The 19,315-nt window shown below is 42.0% G+C and overlaps 1 protein-coding gene across 1 annotated transcript in view; it reads right to left on the reverse strand.

Moving 5' to 3' along the window:
- Positions 1-19,315, reverse strand: part of CNKSR3 (CNKSR family member 3) — a 98,334-nt gene that overhangs the window by 19,988 nt on the left and 59,031 nt on the right. Inside the window, exons 3-7 of the mRNA XM_032770823.2 lie at positions 17,061-17,263; positions 15,643-15,730; positions 8,417-8,458; positions 6,383-6,502; positions 4,521-4,580 (exon numbers count right to left, since the gene is read on the reverse strand). Coding sequence (XP_032626714.1) covers positions 4,521-4,580; positions 6,383-6,502; positions 8,417-8,458; positions 15,643-15,730; positions 17,061-17,263 — 513 coding nt within the window. The remainder of the gene's footprint in view (positions 1-4,520; positions 4,581-6,382; positions 6,503-8,416; positions 8,459-15,642; positions 15,731-17,060; positions 17,264-19,315) is intronic.

Raw genomic sequence — 19,315 nt, forward strand, 5'->3', positions numbered from 1 at the left:
CTTTCAGCCTTTGTTTCAACTACCTATACAAGTTAGTGGCGACTAAAGTTACAATCTTTCACATCTATCAAAAGTTGACATTGCTGCACAGCAGACTCAGTCTTTCAGCCTATTGTGACAAGTTATGCCAAATAAACCAGTAAGATTAAAATTGGCAGATATAAAAGATAACAGTTTTCATGAAAACTGTTAAGTACAGATTTCCACCCGCTCCTCCCTAATCACTATAACTTAGCAAGGAATAACTAGGCCTTTCTCTAACTAGTAAAGAGCATCACACAAGCTGCACTTCACAGATTCTTCCTTTCAGCAACCACTCCATCCACGTAAATATATTCCTACTACTATTATCTATTTGGATTATAGTAGGACCTAGGAGCCACAGTCATTGACCAGAACCATATTGTGTTAGGTGCTGTACAAGCACACAATAAATAGGCAGCAGTCTCAGCACACCAGTAGCCTAGTATCTAGACAGCACCATCCTAAACCCAAGAGGAAAAAACTTTTAGTTGCTTTTCTTTGCCACTGAGAAGCACATATTTATTCCTGGTCTGAACTACCCTCCCTGATCTCCTTTGGTAAAGAGAAGTTGTCCTAATGAGAGCAAAGTACAAAAGAGCGTATTTGCTCAGCAAACATGTTTACACAAGACACCATAAAAACTTTGTCACTGAACAATAATTTCTGGTAATTCCATAAGGCAAATATTCTAATACCAATGGTATTTTGAAGGCATTTATATATCTGCATGAATAAAAATGATTAAAGGTCTAGAAATCACGACCTGTGAAGGAAGACTGAAAAAAAAATTGGGTTTGTTTAGTCTGGAGAAGAGAAGACTGAGAGGGGACATGACAACAGTTTTCAAGTACATAAAAGGTTGTTACAAGGAAGAGGGAGAAAAATTGTTGTTCTTAACCTCTGAGGATAGGACAAGAAGCAATGGGCTTAAACTGCAGAAAGGGAGGTTTAGGTTGGACATTAGGAAAAAATTCCTAACTGTCAGAGTGGTTAAACACTGGAATAAATTGCCTAAGGAGGTTGTGGAATCTTCATCATTGGCGATTTTTAAGAGCAAGTTGGACAAACAGGGGTGGTCTAGATAATACTTCGTCCTGCCTTGAGTGCAGGGGACTGGACTAGATGATCTCTCCAGGTCTCTTCCAGTTCTATGATTCTATGATGGAAACAGAAGCCGTTCTGTGACTATTCTGGTAGTCTTTAGCCTGGCAACTTGAAAAGCAACCATCAGGGTCAACATCCAAGACTGTTGTTCCCGCTATAGCTTTCAGAGACATGGAATGAATCAAGGCTATCCCACCAGAGAAAGATCTTAGAGGGCAGCAGCTCACTAGATGTTAAATAATTTGAATATCTTCTCCACATTCAAATGCAGGCTGTTTTTCGATTTGTGTAGTAGGTAATTGCAGTGCCCCAGCAATGTTCTGACATGGTTCACTGTGATCCATATCTTACGTGGTGAAGCCACGTGGTTGGTCTGTGGGATCAGTGACCAGATCTTGATTCTTCATCCTGCTATTTTGCCACAGTCTCCGCCACTTGTCTTTTGGTGACAGTCTTCAGGTTTGGGGTCCTTTGGCGGCTAACCAGAAAGGGTTCTTGGACTTAAGGCAGCATCTTCGAGGCTATTGGAGATCTTTGTAGATAAGCAACTTTGGGTTTGTTATCATCCAATCATATTATTGCTGCTTCTCTTCAGAGGGATGGAAGTAAGATATATGTGAGGATGGAGAGACCGTTGGGATTGACATCAGCACTCCTGTGACAATTCTCATAGCAGTGTTTTGTACGTATGTTACCTGTGCACGCTGGTGCGCAACATTCAGCTGCTGAGAAAAACAAGGGTGAATGTCCGCCAGGCATGAGCATCTGCTCCCCAGCTGGTCCAGCTAGTTTGTGGATTATATTGTTCCTAGCCTTTATCTTGGCAGCAGTCATTTCAGATGTTGGCAACATGTGAGGCTATGATCCACTCCAAGATATTGTGGGAAATCCTCGCACCTGAGTTTGGTGTGACAGTCAAGCAATTCTTCGCATGGCAGCTGCTCAGGTGAAATGCAAAGTATTGTTTGGGGGTTCAATCTGAGTCACCTTCCCCACTAGTACTCCTGCAGTTTTTTCAGATCTTCTGCGAGGATGCATTACACTGGAGTAAAAGTGCTCGATTGGATGATGAGCGCGAGATCCTCCACATAGCCAAATTTCCATGACTAGGTTGATGGCATAATGCTGATATTAACATTAACGAGAGCGATGGTGCCAAGATGGAACCTTGCAGGAGCCTGCTGTTCAGTAGATGAGATCGACTGGGTCTGTTCTATTAGATATATGTGAAACTTGCAGTTGGTGAGCATAACTGTTAGTAGGAGCAGTGTTCTGTAATGCACTATTTTCGACACTTTCAGAAGCTGCCCGTCCCATCAAACTGTGTTATATGCTGAGGACAGGTCCACAAAGACCACTGCTGTTGTGAGCTTGCATTGACAGCCAGCTTTGATCCGAGTTACCAGTTTACCTGATCATAGGTGCTTTGTCCTGGTTGAAACCCAGATTGCTCTTTAGGGACATAGACCTCAAAGATGCTTTCCAAGAGCTTGTATGTTATCCATAATAAGATAGTTTTTTGGATCATTCTCCCCAGTTTTAGGATGCCAGTAACCTCTGCTTGTTGCCATACCTTGAGCCTTTGGCAAAGGGCATGCACACATCTATGCTGACCTAGGTTTTTCAGAAATTGTGGGAAGATGCCATTCATTGCCAGCAACTTCGATACAATTGATAGTGTTATGGCCTTGTCCACATATTCTCATGAATGACTCTGATATTACTAGGCAGTCAGATAAGGAGCAATGAAGCTGTTTTTTCACTTTCCTTTTGTGATGACAATCCGTTTCAGACTCTGAATTCAGGAACATTTGGGTGGTGATGGCACTGGCTTTGACATGTGGCATTCTACACTGGGAAGAGTTCACACCATCCAGACTACGGAGATGCCTCCAGGCTTTACATAAGGCCATACTGGGTCAGACCAAAAGGTCCATCTAGCCCAGTTTTCTGTCTTCTGACAGTCGCCAGTGCCAGGTGCCCCAGAGGGAATGAACAGAACAGGTAATCACCCAGTGATCCATCTCCTGTCACTTATTTCCAACTTCTGGCTTTCCTGCTTGAGTAAGTGGAATCTAGGTTCTGCTAGATGAAGGTGACGGGCAAAAGCTATGTGGAGTTCAGTGATTCCAGGAGTTGAAGCATCAGGGTCACCTGTTATCCGGTACTCCTTTAGGAATGCCTCACTGTCTGTCAACCAACAAGAATTGTGGCTTTTCTGTAGCTGTGGGGAGGGGGAGAGTGATGTTCCATTTTGTGCCATCTTTAAGAAGGCTGATGAACCTGATGTAGCTGGCTATGTTTGCAGGTATCCTGTGAACCACTTTTTCTGTGGTTTCTGAGTAGCTGTTCCCATAGGCCTTCCTAAAGTTCCAACACGTCCTTGGTAGTAATGTGATTAAGGGAATTTGGAGAGCAATGAATATGACGACAGGAGGGTGCTCGCTATGCATAAAATTGTGAAGGACAGTTCGTTCCTCAACTAGAGGCCACGTGTTCTGGCCACAGAACACAAACCACGCATCCAGCAAATAGTCTTGTCTCTGTCCGGCAGAACGGAAGGTTTCTTGCTGCTTGGAACAGAACAGTAGATGCTTGATTCGAAGCCCACTCAAAGTTGTTCATCTGAAGTATCATTGTCTTGTAACCCCAAGATGTCTGATGGCTATTGAGTCTCCAACCCATATTAAAGGATGGTTGTGATTCAGTAAAAATCTGTGTGGTACAGGAGACATTGGTGGCTTTCAGACGTTGGGGATCGCAAACTCACCGATTCTCTTTGTTATTACATATGGTGTTGAAGAGTTCAAGTTCACGCAGCAGATTTTCCAGAGCTTGTCTCTCAAATGTTGCCAGTTTGTGTTTTGGAGGCTGTTGGCTCCCCACTAAATGTTATTCCGTAATGCTACACATTTTGATGCTTTTTCATTATACAATAAGTCTCTCTTGTGAAGTGCTTTGGCATAACCAATGCTATCAACATGGGAACCGAACAGCAATCGATGGCCTCACAGTCTAAAAAGCAACTCAAGTGACAGTCAAGTGAAACGGCCCCTCTCAGGGCCATCATCAAAAGAGAAACATAGGATCATACCTAGATGTACGCTATCACAAAGTAGAAGGCTGTCTCCTACAAAACGTGACTACCTGACCAAGCTATTATGTCAACAGAAGATTGAGGTCCTTGTGTTATTCTATTAAAACATATACATATGCATATTCTTTACAAATCCAGGATAAACCAATGGTGTATATCACAGTCGCATGCAATAGGATTTTGAGATCCATACATGGCAGAAACAAAAGCCTCAGGAATCTGCCTAAACATAGCTTCATCCAGAATAGTTTAAATTAAAAATACATCTACTTCAAATTGAATTAAACGTACTCACATTTTCTGTAGTTCCAGTAATTACATGTAATCCATCGTAAGTTGATTTGATATACATTCCCTAATGTGGTGGTGGTGGGGAGAAGAAATTGAAATAGTCAAATTTAAGAACGGCAGTGCCAAAAATAAAAACTTGCATATTAATTATATAACAGGTTAAGCAACATCATACTAACTTAAGACTCATTCTGTGTAAAAAACGTCAAATATGAAAATTCATGGACTCACATTTGTAAGTAGTGTGATCTAGTATCAATGTGCTAAATGCTCCTCTCTTCCTGAATTCTTGGGCATTCAGTACATATAAGTTAAAGAGATTGGAATTTTATATTTCACCCTTCACAGATGATCTTTAAGTTACACTATTTAAAAATAAAATATTTTAACTTCTTTATAGCCTTGACTATCCTGGAGAATTTTAGATAAAGTCATTTAGAGTCCCTTGCATGCCAACCATCTCCTCACAAATTTGCTACAAATATTCTACAGACAAGCAAGCTCAAATAATCCCTGTTCTTAATGCAAGCCATCTTGTAACACAATAGTGTTGGCATAAACCAGAAGCACAGGCAAACCATGCGCTAGCACCACTTTACTATAAACTGGGTGCGGATGCAAGGATAAGTGCTAATGGAATAGGTCATGATCGTGTGAATTCTCTAATATACCATCTGCAAATGGGCTAACACTAACATTGTAATTACATATAGTAGACTTCTGCAGCATAGGAGACTTGTATATCAATTTTCATATAGGTAACCGGTAATTTTCCTTCCTGTAAGAGGTTTTTAAGATTACTTATTGTCTGTGCTGTGCTTTTTAGCTATGCAGTTCCATGCAAGTGCTATTTATGTGCCAGGAATTACCATCCACCACTTAGAAACATGAACGCAACATTTTTCGTTCTTGATTTTCTTCTCCATCTGCAAAGATTTATCCTCCCTGCCCTCCTTCGCCATCCCCCCATTTCTTGCAAAGCACGAGCTATGAAGCTGCTGTTCTGTGAATGCCCTTATTTGATACCCAAAAACCTCACTGAAGAGGTTGCCATAGTTCTGGAACATGATTAGTTCATTTGTATCTCTTCTGTTAGCCCTGCAATAATGTAGCTCAAAACACTGTAGGTTCTCCATAATAGCACCCAAAGTGTTTTTTAAAAACTGTTCAACAAAAGATTTTTCTCACTTCTTCCTAGTTTTAAGAGCAAGTTAAATAATTTCAGATAAATATTTCAGTTTCCTTTAAGGCATTTAAATGTGAATCACCTCCATTCCAGCTAGAAAGGTCCCATTTTTTGTAAACACCATTCAATGGAACATCCAACCGGACCAACCATATTCAGCAGTGCTGAGATCCAGCTAGTGAAATTACACGATATGCCATTGCGTGGTCAAAGGTTTACCACACACCCCTGCTAAAAAGAAAGAACCCCCAAAGACATTCCACACCCAACCAAAACTACAGATCAAAAACTCCCACAAAAGTACAGACCAAAAAAAGAAAAAACGTCCTTCAGAAAGTCTCTATGTAGCTGATTTCAGTGACCAGCAAAGGTAAGAGACCACTTTGTTCACCTCCATCAATGTACTCAGCATATTATCACCTCAAAAATGCCTTAAACACACATTTATTCCCACCATTGGCTCTCACTCCAGCACACACTCCACTGTGGCTTTATGAACAAGGGATTGATCCTGCAGACAGTTTTGCCCATGAGTCTAGTTAGTCACACGCTGAATCCTTACTGATTTTAACGGGAGTAAACAATACTCATAGGTGTAACAGCTTGCAGCACCAGGCACTAACAGTGCAGACACAGTAACCACAGAATAGCCAGAAGAGCAGACACAGCTGTGTTCTTACCAGGCCTTCCCCAGGTTTAATGTTGGTTAAATGAACCTCCTCCAGACATGCACTCTGGCTCATCAATGGATCTGTAGTTGATCTGATCATCTTATCACAAATTCCATTTAAAATCTTTGACTGAAAATGAACAAAAATTCATTAGGAAAGCCCTATTCTAGAATTCCTCTCCCACACCCCACCCTCATTTCTCAATAAAGCAGAAGTTATTTAATTATAAAATCTGGCCCACTAAGAAAGCTTGATAGAACAGCTAGCAGAATATGAGAACATTCAGAGAATTCTCCTCTATGGCCTTGTCTACCCTAGGCTTCTGTGGTAAAAATCTGCCACTACTGCTACCACCAGTGACAGGAACGTTGGGATAGTTAAATGTAGACAAGGTGCCACTACAATTGCCTGGAAAAAAGGCAACTACGACACCATCACACTCTTGCGAAAATTTAGTCCATATTTTTTTGGAATTTTTATTTTGAAATCCAGAACATTTGACTATCTTTAGTGCCAACAGCTGCCAAAAGTTATTTAGATCTGCTTTAAGAAAGGTTAGTCAGGATGGTGCTAAAGAAGCCAATGACAACTGATGAGTACTCTACACCAAGCTTTTGAGTGGGTAGGCATTTAAAAATTAAGTATTTTAGCATTATTTATCTCCTTTGTGCCAGTTGCTGGAATCCTTACATAGGATCCTTACAAACTTATATTTGCTTGTTACCAAAATATATCCAATCTCAAATCAATACCATTTCGAAGGACACATTCTGACCTTAAACACATGTATGTAACTCGGACTAATGAAGTCAGTGAGAGTCAGGCTTATGTATCAGAAGGGAGTAATTTGTCTTTTACATTCTAAAAGTTTCAAACAGGGAAAATGACTCTTTAATCAGAGAAAATGCAATGGTCAAAACATCTACTTTCTTCCCATACACTCCACATTGTTTAAATTTATATCAAGACACAAAATACAGTATTTAAGTTAAAGTTGTTTTCAACAGTTAAGAAAAAAGAGAGGCCTTAAAATGTTCAGGATAGCATTTATTTGTAATTGGCTGTGAAACTGGAAGGTAGCTCACTTGAGACAGTAAATATGTCCAAGTGCCCTTGGGACTTCTCACTCATTGGAGATGTATGTAATTAAGGGGCCGCACAAAATGCAGCTTTGTATAAAGATAGCTCTGTCGAATCACAGTGGGCACAGGGTAAAATATTCTCAAGGTTTTTTATTCTAAACCAGATTTATAGAACTGAAATAATGCAATTTAAATAAAATCAAAACAATGCTTAAGCATGAATACAAGGAACTGCTAAAACAAGGGAATTCCAAACAACAGTACGTATACGGAATGGGGTGTGGAAAAATGAGAAACTGAAAACTCCTATTTGCTTGGTTTCCTTATTTATGGACAAAATTATTTTTAGCTATTGTGCGACTGAATGCCTAAGCATCTATCAGCAAACGGAAGGCCTTATCAAAGAACACAGCCTGGCTCATGTCAAAAGCAGGAAGCGATGATTAACTGTTACAAAATATTAAAAGCATTTCATTACATCCCACTGTTGGTCACAAGGTTGCTTCAACACAATTTTGAAAACTCAGAGCTTTCAAAATGAAGTATAATTAGACATAGAACTTTCTAGGTCCATAGGCAGGAGTGCCTTTACAAAGACCACCACACAGTACATTATCTATTAAATAAAGTGATACACCCCACGCTGTGAATCATGGACATTTTGCTTTACTTGGTCTAACATCCTTTGATATTCCTTCCCCTCCCCTTAAAATCTGAGCCAGACATCCGTCTTGAAGAAATACCTATGGAATAAAACCTTAAGGACCATCTACTGTATATAGCAGCGCTGACTTCTATACCATTAAAAACTCACCATTATCCCTTCTGAGAGAATAATGAATGATAAAAACAGCCTGCAACAGGGTTTTTACATTTCAGCTCTGTCAGTCTGAGTAATCAAGAAGTCATTGAAATAAATAGGAATGCAAATAACTAGGCTGTAACTGAAATGCATACTTACTACATGTAGAACTTTATCTTCCATTTCAGCCACAGTGCAATCCTAAAAAGAGAAAACAAGCACTAAATTAACAGAACTGTGTAAACAGACTAGATTGCAAAATACTGAAATACAGCTACCCCTGACATCAAGCAAAAAGGGCAGTATCTTTGGAGCAGGGATTAACCAGACATCTGCTTCGCCTTCTAGGGATCAAATGTACCACTGAACAACAATCTTCTGACACCTAGTCTAAAAGGCAATACAGCCCTTCAAAATGTCAAAAGAATACAAGCCTTCAGTTACTGCAGAAACATTTTCCAGGAAAAATGAGTTATGCACAAATAAAGATGGACTTTGTTAAGGTAAACCATACAAGCTTGTTTTAGATGCTACAAATACTGAGCCAGCTATTACTGTATTCAACATTTCAAAATGGATAAAAAAAATTGGTTAAAAATAGCTTCAGAAGTGCTTTTAAAATATGCTGCTGATGGCATTCACGAAGGCAAGGGAACGGCACACACAGCATTATTTACACAACCCAGGTACAAAAGACTTTGAACTGAAAAAAGAGTTCATTTAGTAGATTACAGAAGAGACCATTGTTCTCTGAAAAAAAACAGCAGAACTGGAACACACCAATACATTCCCAGACCAAAAGAAGGGGGGGGGGGGGGGGTTAAACTACAAGTACATTTGTAAATATTTATCAATTATTTAAGAAACCCACATTAAGACTGTTATTTTCTCAAAAATAATAAGATGTTAGAAAAATTCATATTTGGAGAAAAACCCAAATCTCACGGTCATATTTGGGGGCGGGGGGGGTGGGGAGAGAAAAACCAAACATTACAAAAATCACTTGGACAATCTTAACACTCACCCATATCACACCAGCCTTCCAAGCTGCACAACTGTTACATCCCATTATAAAAGACTGAGACATTTTAACAAAGATTTCATGAAGAAGGATTTGCTGAAGACTAAGTAGTCACAGTCTGCATATGCAGGTATCTTAAATCTTTAAGTCTATTTATTTTATATAGTTTGCCGTAAAGTCAAAGAACTTAGCACACAACTTGGGTTTTGTACATAAATGTACATGTTCTGGAAGCGTGAGCTCAATACTCTGAGTCCTTAGCATTAAGTTAATTTTTGCCCTGGTTCTTACAGGGACTAAAGCCACCACATATGTATCTATACCAAGTCTGACCACATGTTTACATTTTATACTCCATATGCTTTTGAGACTTGTCCTGAAAATTGCTTCAAAGGCAGTCACTTTTAGCGAACAGACAGAAACCTCACTTGTTTTGGTGACAGTTGCTATAGTACATTGCTATACGAATGTAAAGAGAGATGTACTTTGTTTTAAGTGCTTCAACAATATATCAACAAGAGTAAGATACTAAAAAGCCTTTTAGAGATCACTTCTCAATTTTCAGTCACTGAAGTAATGACAATGTGCACTGTTTACATGCAGAATTGTCTTCTGAATTCTGGCTGTTCTGTAGACAGCCATACAGGGACAGAATAAAGGTTGTGTGGTGACTAAAGCCATGTCTACACTACAAAACTTACGTTGACTCAAGTTATGTTGTCATACAGATGCCACGGTTAGTACATCGCTTGTGCTCATGCATACTTGGCTCCTTGTGTCAGCAGTGTACGTGCTCACCAGGAGCACTCGTATTGATGCAGAGTGCAGTGCACCATGGATAGGTATCTCACTGTGCAGCTCACCACTATACAGCACACTATCTTTTGGGAAGTTTTGTCAATGTATGGTAGGGCTGAAATGAGTCACTCATGGGTAACTGGAAGCATGGGGTCAATGTCCCATTTTGCAACTGTCTCCATCCCATATTATCATCTGTATCCCATAATTTTCATGCCTTTTTTTAAATCTTACAAACATGCATGGCCTCCTCTGTCCACCATTCCTGAAAGCAGCATGGAGCCTGCACTATCATCACAAGCATTGCAAGCACAGATTGCACGATCCTGAAATATTTCCAGAGCTACAAGAACCACCAAATAAAGTGGGGAGAAACAACAATTCCTTGGAGAACAGACTGCTGTGGGACATGGTGAGAATCAATTCAAGGTTGTTAGTGGCATTCAGGGAGCAGATGCTGATGGTGGAGTGCTGCTTCTGGGCCCGAGAAACAAGCACTGACTGGTAGAATTGCATCATAACACAGATTTGGTATGATGAACAAGAGCTGCAGAACTTTCGGATGCGCAAGGCCTCATTCCTGGATCTGTGCAGTGATCCTGCCTCAGCCTTCCAGCACAGGGAAACCAAAATGAGAGCTGCACTGCTGTGCAGAAGTAAGTGGCAATCGCGCTGTGGAAACTTGCAATGCCAGATTGCTATTGGCCTGTCGGCAATCAGTTAGGGAAATCCACCACGAGGGCTGTTGTGAAGTAAGTGTGCAGGGCCAGTACGCAGGACTGTGACTCTCAGCAATGTGCAGGGCATAGAAGATGGATTTGCACCAGGTGCTCCTCCTGAACTACAGTGCGATAGATGGCTTGCATCTTTATTTTGGCATCAAATCACCTTGCCATTCAGTACACCAAACAGGAAGGGCTACTTTTCTGTGGTTATGAAAGCATAGGTGAATCACTGGGGACTCGTCACTGACATCAGTGTTGGCTGGTCAGGGAAGACGCAGGATGCTCACCTCTTTAAGAACACAGGACTGTTGAGAAAGCTACAAGACTTTTTTCCTAATCAGCAGTTTACCACTGGAAATGTTGAAATGCCGAATATGATTCTGGGTGATGCAGACTACCCCTTGCTCCCCTGGTTCATGAAGGCATATACCATCCACCTTGACAGCACCAAGGAACAATTCAACTACTGGCTCAGAAGGTGCAGAGTGACAGTTGAACGTGCTTTTTGTTGTTTGAAGGGTCACTGGCATAGTTTACTCACAAGATTGGACCTCGGTGAGAAACATCTCAATGGTTATAGCTGCCTGCTGTGTCCAGCATAATATATGTGAAGCCAAGGGGGGGATTTTCCATCGGGCTGCAGAGCAGAGGTGGAGGAGCTGTCATCTGAATTTCAACAGCCAGACACAAGGGTTATTAGAAGAGCTCAGTGCAGAGCTATATTGCTCCGGGAGGCTTTGAAAGACCATTTTAACCCTGAGCAAGAACAGTGTGCATTGTAGTGTGCTCTACCTGGCTCTGCAGAAGTCGTTTGGTGATCGCTGTACATGTCGGAATATAACATTGTCAAGACACTTATTAATTTTGTTTGTGAATAATCTCTGAGTTACGTGGCACTGTGCAATAATAGGTAACTCACTGCTTTCAGAACTGCTGAGATTTGGCAGCATATGGTATCAACTAATAAAGATGAATTATATTCCAAAAAACACAATCAGTGCAAATTTAATAGAGAGAAGAGAACTTATGAAGGGGAAAGAACACTGATGCTTATTTCAGCTACACATACACCAACTGTGGCTTTCAGATATGTTTAGCTATGATTGTCTTGAATGTCCCTTAGGTGGCACGGCAGGGGTAGTGAAGAGGCCCCTGATGCCACATGGAATATTGCAGGGCTAGGGAGGAGGTATAGGGCGGTCCTGATATGGAGTTCTCAATGGGCTGTAGAGTGAGGTGAGCCCGGGACTGTTGAACCTGCAGGTCCACCACAGTCTGCAGCACCTATTTGCTCTGCCTTATAAGCTATTATGTCTTGGTGCATCTCCCTCTCCTTTTCCTGCTGGAGCTCTCTCTTCTCCACTCTTTCCTTCTTTAAGCTGTCCGCAATATTCATCCTCCAGGCCCAGTGCTCGCAGTGTGATGCAGCAGTGGCTTGCAGGATCTCACTGAACATGTCATCCTGAGTCCTCTTCTTTCTCCTCTGTATCTGGCTCAGGCATTCTGCAGGTGTGAAATGGAGTGTGAAGGTGGCAATGGCAACAGCTGAAGATAAAACACACAGAGGTACCATTGTCAGTATATTCATTACAGAAAGGGAAACTTGCTCCCCTCTCATTCTCACTTCTGCATGGGATTGTTTGTGCACAGCACCAGCCATGGTGAGTACGGCCCACCGGGGGTTGGGGAAATGAGAAGTGAATTGCTTGCTTGCATGATTCAAGTAGTGTAGGGCAATGGCACTGAATACTGGCACCGTTTTCCACAGGCAGTGGAGGAGATGTTAGCTGATCTCTCACTCCTGAGGGTTACAAAGGAAGAGACCCACAGCTCCTGTGGTGTCCTAAAGCTGCCCAACCCCATATGCTGCTAGCCTGTACTGCTATTGCAATGGTGCCTACTGAAGTTATTGCTGAGTGTCGTGGAGAAATGGCCTACCACAGAGGATGAAATAGGACAGCCATCCCTAGAAACCTTCAGGAGAGGAATGTCAAGCATCTCAATGAAAGTTTCATGGAGATCTCTCAGAAGGATTCAAGGGACACCCCTGTATACATAACAAACTGCTCTGTGTGGCCACCGCCTAACTCTAGAGGGGAATGAAAAGCAAATAGCAACTCGACATCTTTGTTGTACTACTACCTCTTCTAGCATGAGTAAATTAATGAAAAAAGTCAAAAGATATGTCCTGCCATCCCTGTAATTGAAAGTTTACCTAAATGCTTACCTGAGATTCCTTTCCTTGCATCGGGTTCGCCCATGATCAACTGGTGAGACTGTGGCAGAATCAAAAACAGGTCCTGGCTCGCTGCGCACCTGGATCCCAGGTTACCTGACCCCCTTACTGCTCCTCCTCATCCACCTCCTTGCTCTTCACAGCAGGGGCCTGTGACTCAGTGGGCTCCTCAGAGGTATCCACAGTGCTGTGGGCTGGGAGGGGTCCTCCACCGAGTATGGCTTGTAGCTCTTTGTAAAAGTGACACGTGTGGCACAGTACCAGATCGATGGTTGGTCTCCCTGGCCTTCTGGTATGCCTGCTGCAGTTCCTGGGCTTTCACACTGCACAGCTGCTGGGTCCCCATCGTACCGGTTCTTCTGCATCCCTAGAGTCATCTGCTCATAGATGTCAATATTTCTATGAATGGTTCAGAGCTGTGCCTGCACAGCCTCTTCTTCCCACAGGCCCAGGAGACACAGGGTATCTCCTGTCTACTCCAAGCTGGAGTGCTTCTGGAGCATGTAGCCGACGTGGGCAGCTGTACTCAACAACGGAGAGCTGCTAGGTGCACTCATCAAGCTGAACAATCAAGAAAAGGAATTTCAAAAATTCACTGGGCTTTAAATGGAAGGAGGGCTTCCAGTCTCCGTCGCCATGACGCCTGTATAGTGGAGTTCATAATGATGACCTGAGAGGTCAGCGTGGGACATTGTAGGACAGCTGCTGGAGGACAGTTAGGCTCAACATAAGTAATTCAGTGTCTGCACTTGCACTGTGTCACTCAGGGAGGTGGTGTCACTATGTTGGCATAAGAGGGTGCTTATATAAGTGGGAAACCAATTTAAAGTGAAGACACATGCACAACTAGGTTGATGTAAGCTGTCTTGTGTCAACCTAAATTTCTAGTGTAGACCAGGCCTAACTATGCCCTGCCTTATTTGGTTTTGTTTTAAGTGTAACTTAAACAGTAGAAAGTTTGGAAAAACTTAGTTCTGAAAGATTTTTTGAGAAAACTACCAGGTTCCCCAAAAGGCTCTCTCTTCAGTAATTGATAGAAATAACAACTTTATACCGGAGTCAAAGTTGTATGTTTTTTAATAAGAATTTCCTTTGGCTATTTGAAAAACAACTATTCAGTGAGCCCCTGTGAACCATGCAAGCGGTTCAGGAATTAAGTCTTGCCAGTGACTAACCCTGCTTTAACCATGTTACTAAAATTCATGTTCTAAACATGAATCTCAAACTGTAGAGTTGATAAGGCAGATGGGCCCATGTCTCCATCCCTTCCTCCTCCTCCAAACACAATCACAATCCCCATTCCCAATTATTTCAATTTGAGTTGGCCTGTTTAATACATGTGATCCAACACTGATTGTTCCCCATGGTTAGAAACAATTCTAAAAGCAGCAGCATCTCATTAATTTCCACATACTGCTTAAAAAGGGAAGCTTGTGAACTTGCAGGGGAGAGGATTCGGGGGGAGGAAAGGAAGCAGAGGTAGACTGAGAAGCCTTGAATAGTGATCTGCAAATGCACTGTTAAAAGTTAGCTAGCTAGCTACAGGATTATGCGCAGAATGCCCTAGAGCAAGGGTAAGAAGGCCATTGAGCAACTAAGAAATAAACCCTGTTCCTGTTTTTTCTATGACACTCCAGCACGAATCATTTGAGGTAACCTGCAGGAGCATGGAGTTATCCCAAAAGGGGAGAGGCAATTAACTCATTTTCTTTCAATATATGCATGGTTTTGAAAAGTTTTTGAAAATGACATAGCTTTTGGGCAGGAAGTCTCTCTCTCACACGCAAAGAAGTGCACAAGCCCATGCCATAGATTTCATCCCACCTACAAAAAAACCCACAATAAAATCCCTAGTCACACACACCACTTACCTGTCCACCTTCTACGAGGGAGTTCCATGCTCCAGCAGGCATCAGTGGGAGCTGCATATCACAGTATGGTACATACTGAGGCATCAAAGGAGAGTGGAAGCCAGCCACTCTGACCCTAGCTTATACCCAAAGCATGAAAGGAGTTGGTCTGCTGAAAGTCACTTACATGCCAAATGCCCCCAGCCATTACGATTAAAGCCAATCACAACTAATAGTTAATTTGTAATATAACATTGTGGAAGCCAGCCTGGTGGAAGCAGAAATGTGAGGGAAAGGCAGCTCTTCCAGCCGCCTGTTGCAGTCCACACCCAGCGGCTACTGCTCTCTTCCAGGGTATAATTTAAGTTGCTATTGTATTTATTAAAACAAGTTACCAATGTTGATTCTAACTGGAGTTAAAAAGGCAGCTCGCACGTTTTCAAATTCAAAGCAGCTATCCCAGGGCCTAACCCAACTCTTAAAGTTAATGAAAACACTAATGGACTTTAAAATGGGAGCCAGATCAGACAGCTAGATCAACAAAAATCTCAATTGCAGGAGAACAGAGTGACCAAAGTTGGTAGCAGCCAGTATGCACCTGCTCATTATCATTATGTGTATGGTACTCCAGAATATGTTTTCCTCACTAACAAGTTGTACATAACTAGTGCACAGTTACTTCCCCAGCCACCCACCTTCCTTCCTTCTTGGAGAGGTGAGAAAAAAGGCGGGGAGGAGGGAAAAAGTCAACTGACCTTCTGAACTGTGGTGGTGAGATCCAAGCAGAGCTGAATGATTCTGTTCTTTGTCTCTGAGAAGTCAGCAATCCCTGTAAATGGGGCCCTGTAACAAGACAAAATCCCCTTAGAATGAAGAGCCCTCTCAGCTTCCAACTCTGGCTGTTAATGGGCACAGCACATAGATTTACACAGTTGCAGGTCAGTAGCAAACCTGAGACATGCTAGAACTATCACGTTATTACAGTAAAAATCTTATCTAAATAACGCAGCTGCAGTAAATAGACTAAAGTGCCATTTAACATGGTGAGGAACAAACTACCCTTATAACAAGTGTATTCTCTATCATGAAAAATATCTCAGCCAAGATTAGCCTCTGCAATGGCTTGCTCTGCTTTAAGAGGTAAATCTGAATAGCTGCTAATCTTTCAGCACTGTTTACAAAGGACTCAAGTCTAGCTCAGTGATTATACCCTCCCTTAAAGGAGATAGCTTTAGAGAGCTGTTGAGGGGCACCTCAGCCCCACCTGCTACTTTATGAGGGGCAGGGAGAGAAGGAAAAAAGTTCCAAAACACTGACTGGGCTCAAAGTTAGATAAGTCAGCCATCTTGCTGCTGGGGCTAGCAGACAGGAAAGTTGGTGGAGGCTGGCAGTGACCTGAGGAAACAACCAAGTGAGAAGAGCAAGCTACTGCCAGGGAACAGCACCTGACAGTGACAGCAGGACCATTCATGAGATAACAGCTCTTCCTCCCCATGATCTCCTCCTGACTTCCCTCCCGACAAGCTGAGTCCTTAGGAAAGCTGGCAACATGCAAAATAATTTACAATCATCTATTATCCTCTCCCAGCATCACTGCTGGGACACTATCTGCTCAGTTGCCTGTCTGTTTCCGCAGCAGCTGTCACAGAGCAACCCTAGCCCGTGTAAGGAAAAGCAAAGGAGTCTCTCTTGCTGCCTGTCTTGTTCCAGGCCCTTGAAGTACACATTTGGGAAAGAGCAAATTCAGTTAAAAATTAAAGACAGGTTAACAAATGGCTGTTTTTTAAACAATCATTTTGTGAGAGAGGTCGGAGCAGAAAGCTGCATCTATATAGGGGGAGCGGGGAGAATTTGTTTTAAAGCCCTGTCTGCGCGAGGGAAATTGGAGGAGAGGGGGAAGTTTTCTACCACTGTAAATACTGGTCAAATCCATTGATTTTAGCAATATCAGCACCCCATGCCCCTCAGCCACCAACAGCCTGGCAATTCAACTTGCTAATTACTGACATCTAAGATTTAAATAAAGTGGGGATCTGGGTGGGAACAAAGATATTTACATCCAGACATCACACTAGAAGCTGCCTTTGCAAACAGAAATAATTCATTTCACTAACGCAAGTGACCATATGGACTTTTTTTTTTTTTTTTTTTAATGTGAGTACCAATCTCATACCTGTCTAACCATGCTAGCAAGGCCTTAGCAGCACCAATGAGCTCCACCACTGAAGTGAGGAATTCATTGGGGGGTTTGTGTGATGTTTTTCCATCATACTTTGAATTTTTCCTCCGGCTGCTGATACAGTTCTGCAGGTTGTTGGAAGAAGCTCGCAATTTGAGAACCAAGTTCTTCATATTGTCTGTTTCAAGGCCATAATTCTGCAAGAAAAAGATTTGTTTTAAATAGTTTAAGTTATTATAGAGATCCCATTTAAGCTAACTGCACCATAAAACAGATTATTTGGGATGGAGGATCCAGAGAGTTGCCTATAATTTCTCTCTCTTGAGAAAAGAAATGTTGCTTGGGAAAAAAGTAACTTGATTAAACTAGTTTCAGAGGGGTAGCTATGTTAGTCTGTTCCAGCAAAAACAAGGAATCTTGTGGCACCTTAAAGACTAACAAATTTATTAGAACATAAGCTTTTGTGGGCTACGACCCACTTCTTCAAATCTTACATCAAAAGCTTATGCTCTAATAAATTTATTAGTCTTTAAGGTGCCACAAGACTCCTCGTTGTTTTTGATTGAACTAGACACAATCTGCCCTGTGAAATGCAGTCTGAGCTATATTAGACATTTGAAAGTATGCTATTAATCCTAGTTATCCTCAACACTCTTAACTCCTAGATAATGCAGGAAGTCCCCAAATCCTGTTGTGAGTGGGTAGGTAACTGGTTTGGAAAGCAGCTGTAGGTGCTGTCCCAGATGCAAGGACTTGAAAAGCAGTCCATAGATTTCTGAACATTCAGATGTAGCAGAGTTCGATTTCTAGCAGCAAAATGCCACGCAAACACATCACAAGCTACCTCACTGAAGGCCTGACTTTACTATGCAACAAACCTCATCAATTTCCACTGAAGTCACTGGGAGTTGAGGGGAACTCAGAATCTCAAAATATTAGAGCCCCAAATCCCTTCACATCACTTGATTCTTACTGGAACACAGTAGCATTGATTTCACTTTTCTCCCATTACAGGGAATGGAAGTCTGGCTGCTCCCAGGACTATGGTGGAAAACCGGAAGGAGCACAGCTAGGTTCCAGCAAAAAAAAAAAAAAAAAAAAAAAGGGGGGGGGGGGGGATTTAAACCTGCTAGGAGACAAAAGCTGAACTACCAGGAAACAGATGTGATTAAATATTTACACCAGGGTTTTGGCTTATAATTTCACAGTTCTGAGTAAGTGTTCCCCGTACTAGGAAGGGCATTTATTTGCAAGTGTATGGACAGCATCAACACTATGCATGAGTGCAAATTGCCTTTGAAGTCCCTTCCACCTTTCCCCTCACAAAGCGCAAAACCTATGTAATACTAGATGGCTCAGGAGAGCAATAGTACATAGAAAACCTGCAACCTCTAAGTCATGAGTTCAAATGCAGCCCAAGTCACTAGTAACAAAAATTAGAAACCAGCTGGCTTATGCAAAATCATTTTGCCTCAGTCCAAATGTCAGTCACAAAACCCATGCTGTATCTGTTCTGTAGACAACAGAGGTTAAGGCCAAGATTTTCAAATGTGATTAATAATTTGGGATACCTCACTGGAGACATCATAAAGAATTCAGATTTCAGATGGCAGACAGGTCCCTCAGCACTTTCTGAAAAATAAAGTCCCTTTAAGGCATCTCAGGTTGAGGACCGAAAAAACATGGGTATCCAAAAATCACTAGTCATGTTTGAAAAAGCTTGGCCCTAGTCTCTAGGGTATTGTTTGTACTGAGATTTTTGTGAAATTCTCCCAACATTGCTATTGCACAGATGAACTTCCACCATCCCTAGCACTCTAGACTAGCTATGCTCAGAGTTGGAGCTACACCAATGCCATGGCAACAATGGACTTTACAAAAACCGCTGTTTAAACACAGCCCAATGGCACCACTCCAGCACAAAGATCACTTAGAAAAAAGAAAAAAAAAAACCTACACAGCAACTCAGAGTAATTACAGGAACATGATGGATTATAACACATGCTGGGAATGGGGAAGCCTTCTGATGATTTTCAGCTGCACTTTGTATCTAGGTGCTAATATACTGATTTGTAAGAGATGAGAGAGAGACAACAAACCAGTTGTCCCCCTACAAATCTCAGTCCTCCTCCTCTTCCTCCCCTCAATCACAGCACTTCTCCCAGCAGCCCTCTTCAATGGCCTTCAGAAACGCCTCTTCCCACTAGATTAAGCTTACTTGACCCGCGCTCCAGCTTTGCTGGCAACAT

This window comes from Chelonoidis abingdonii, chromosome 3 (assembly GCF_003597395.2).
Source record: "Chelonoidis abingdonii isolate Lonesome George chromosome 3, CheloAbing_2.0, whole genome shotgun sequence".
NCBI lineage: Eukaryota > Metazoa > Chordata > Testudines > Testudinidae > Chelonoidis > Chelonoidis abingdonii.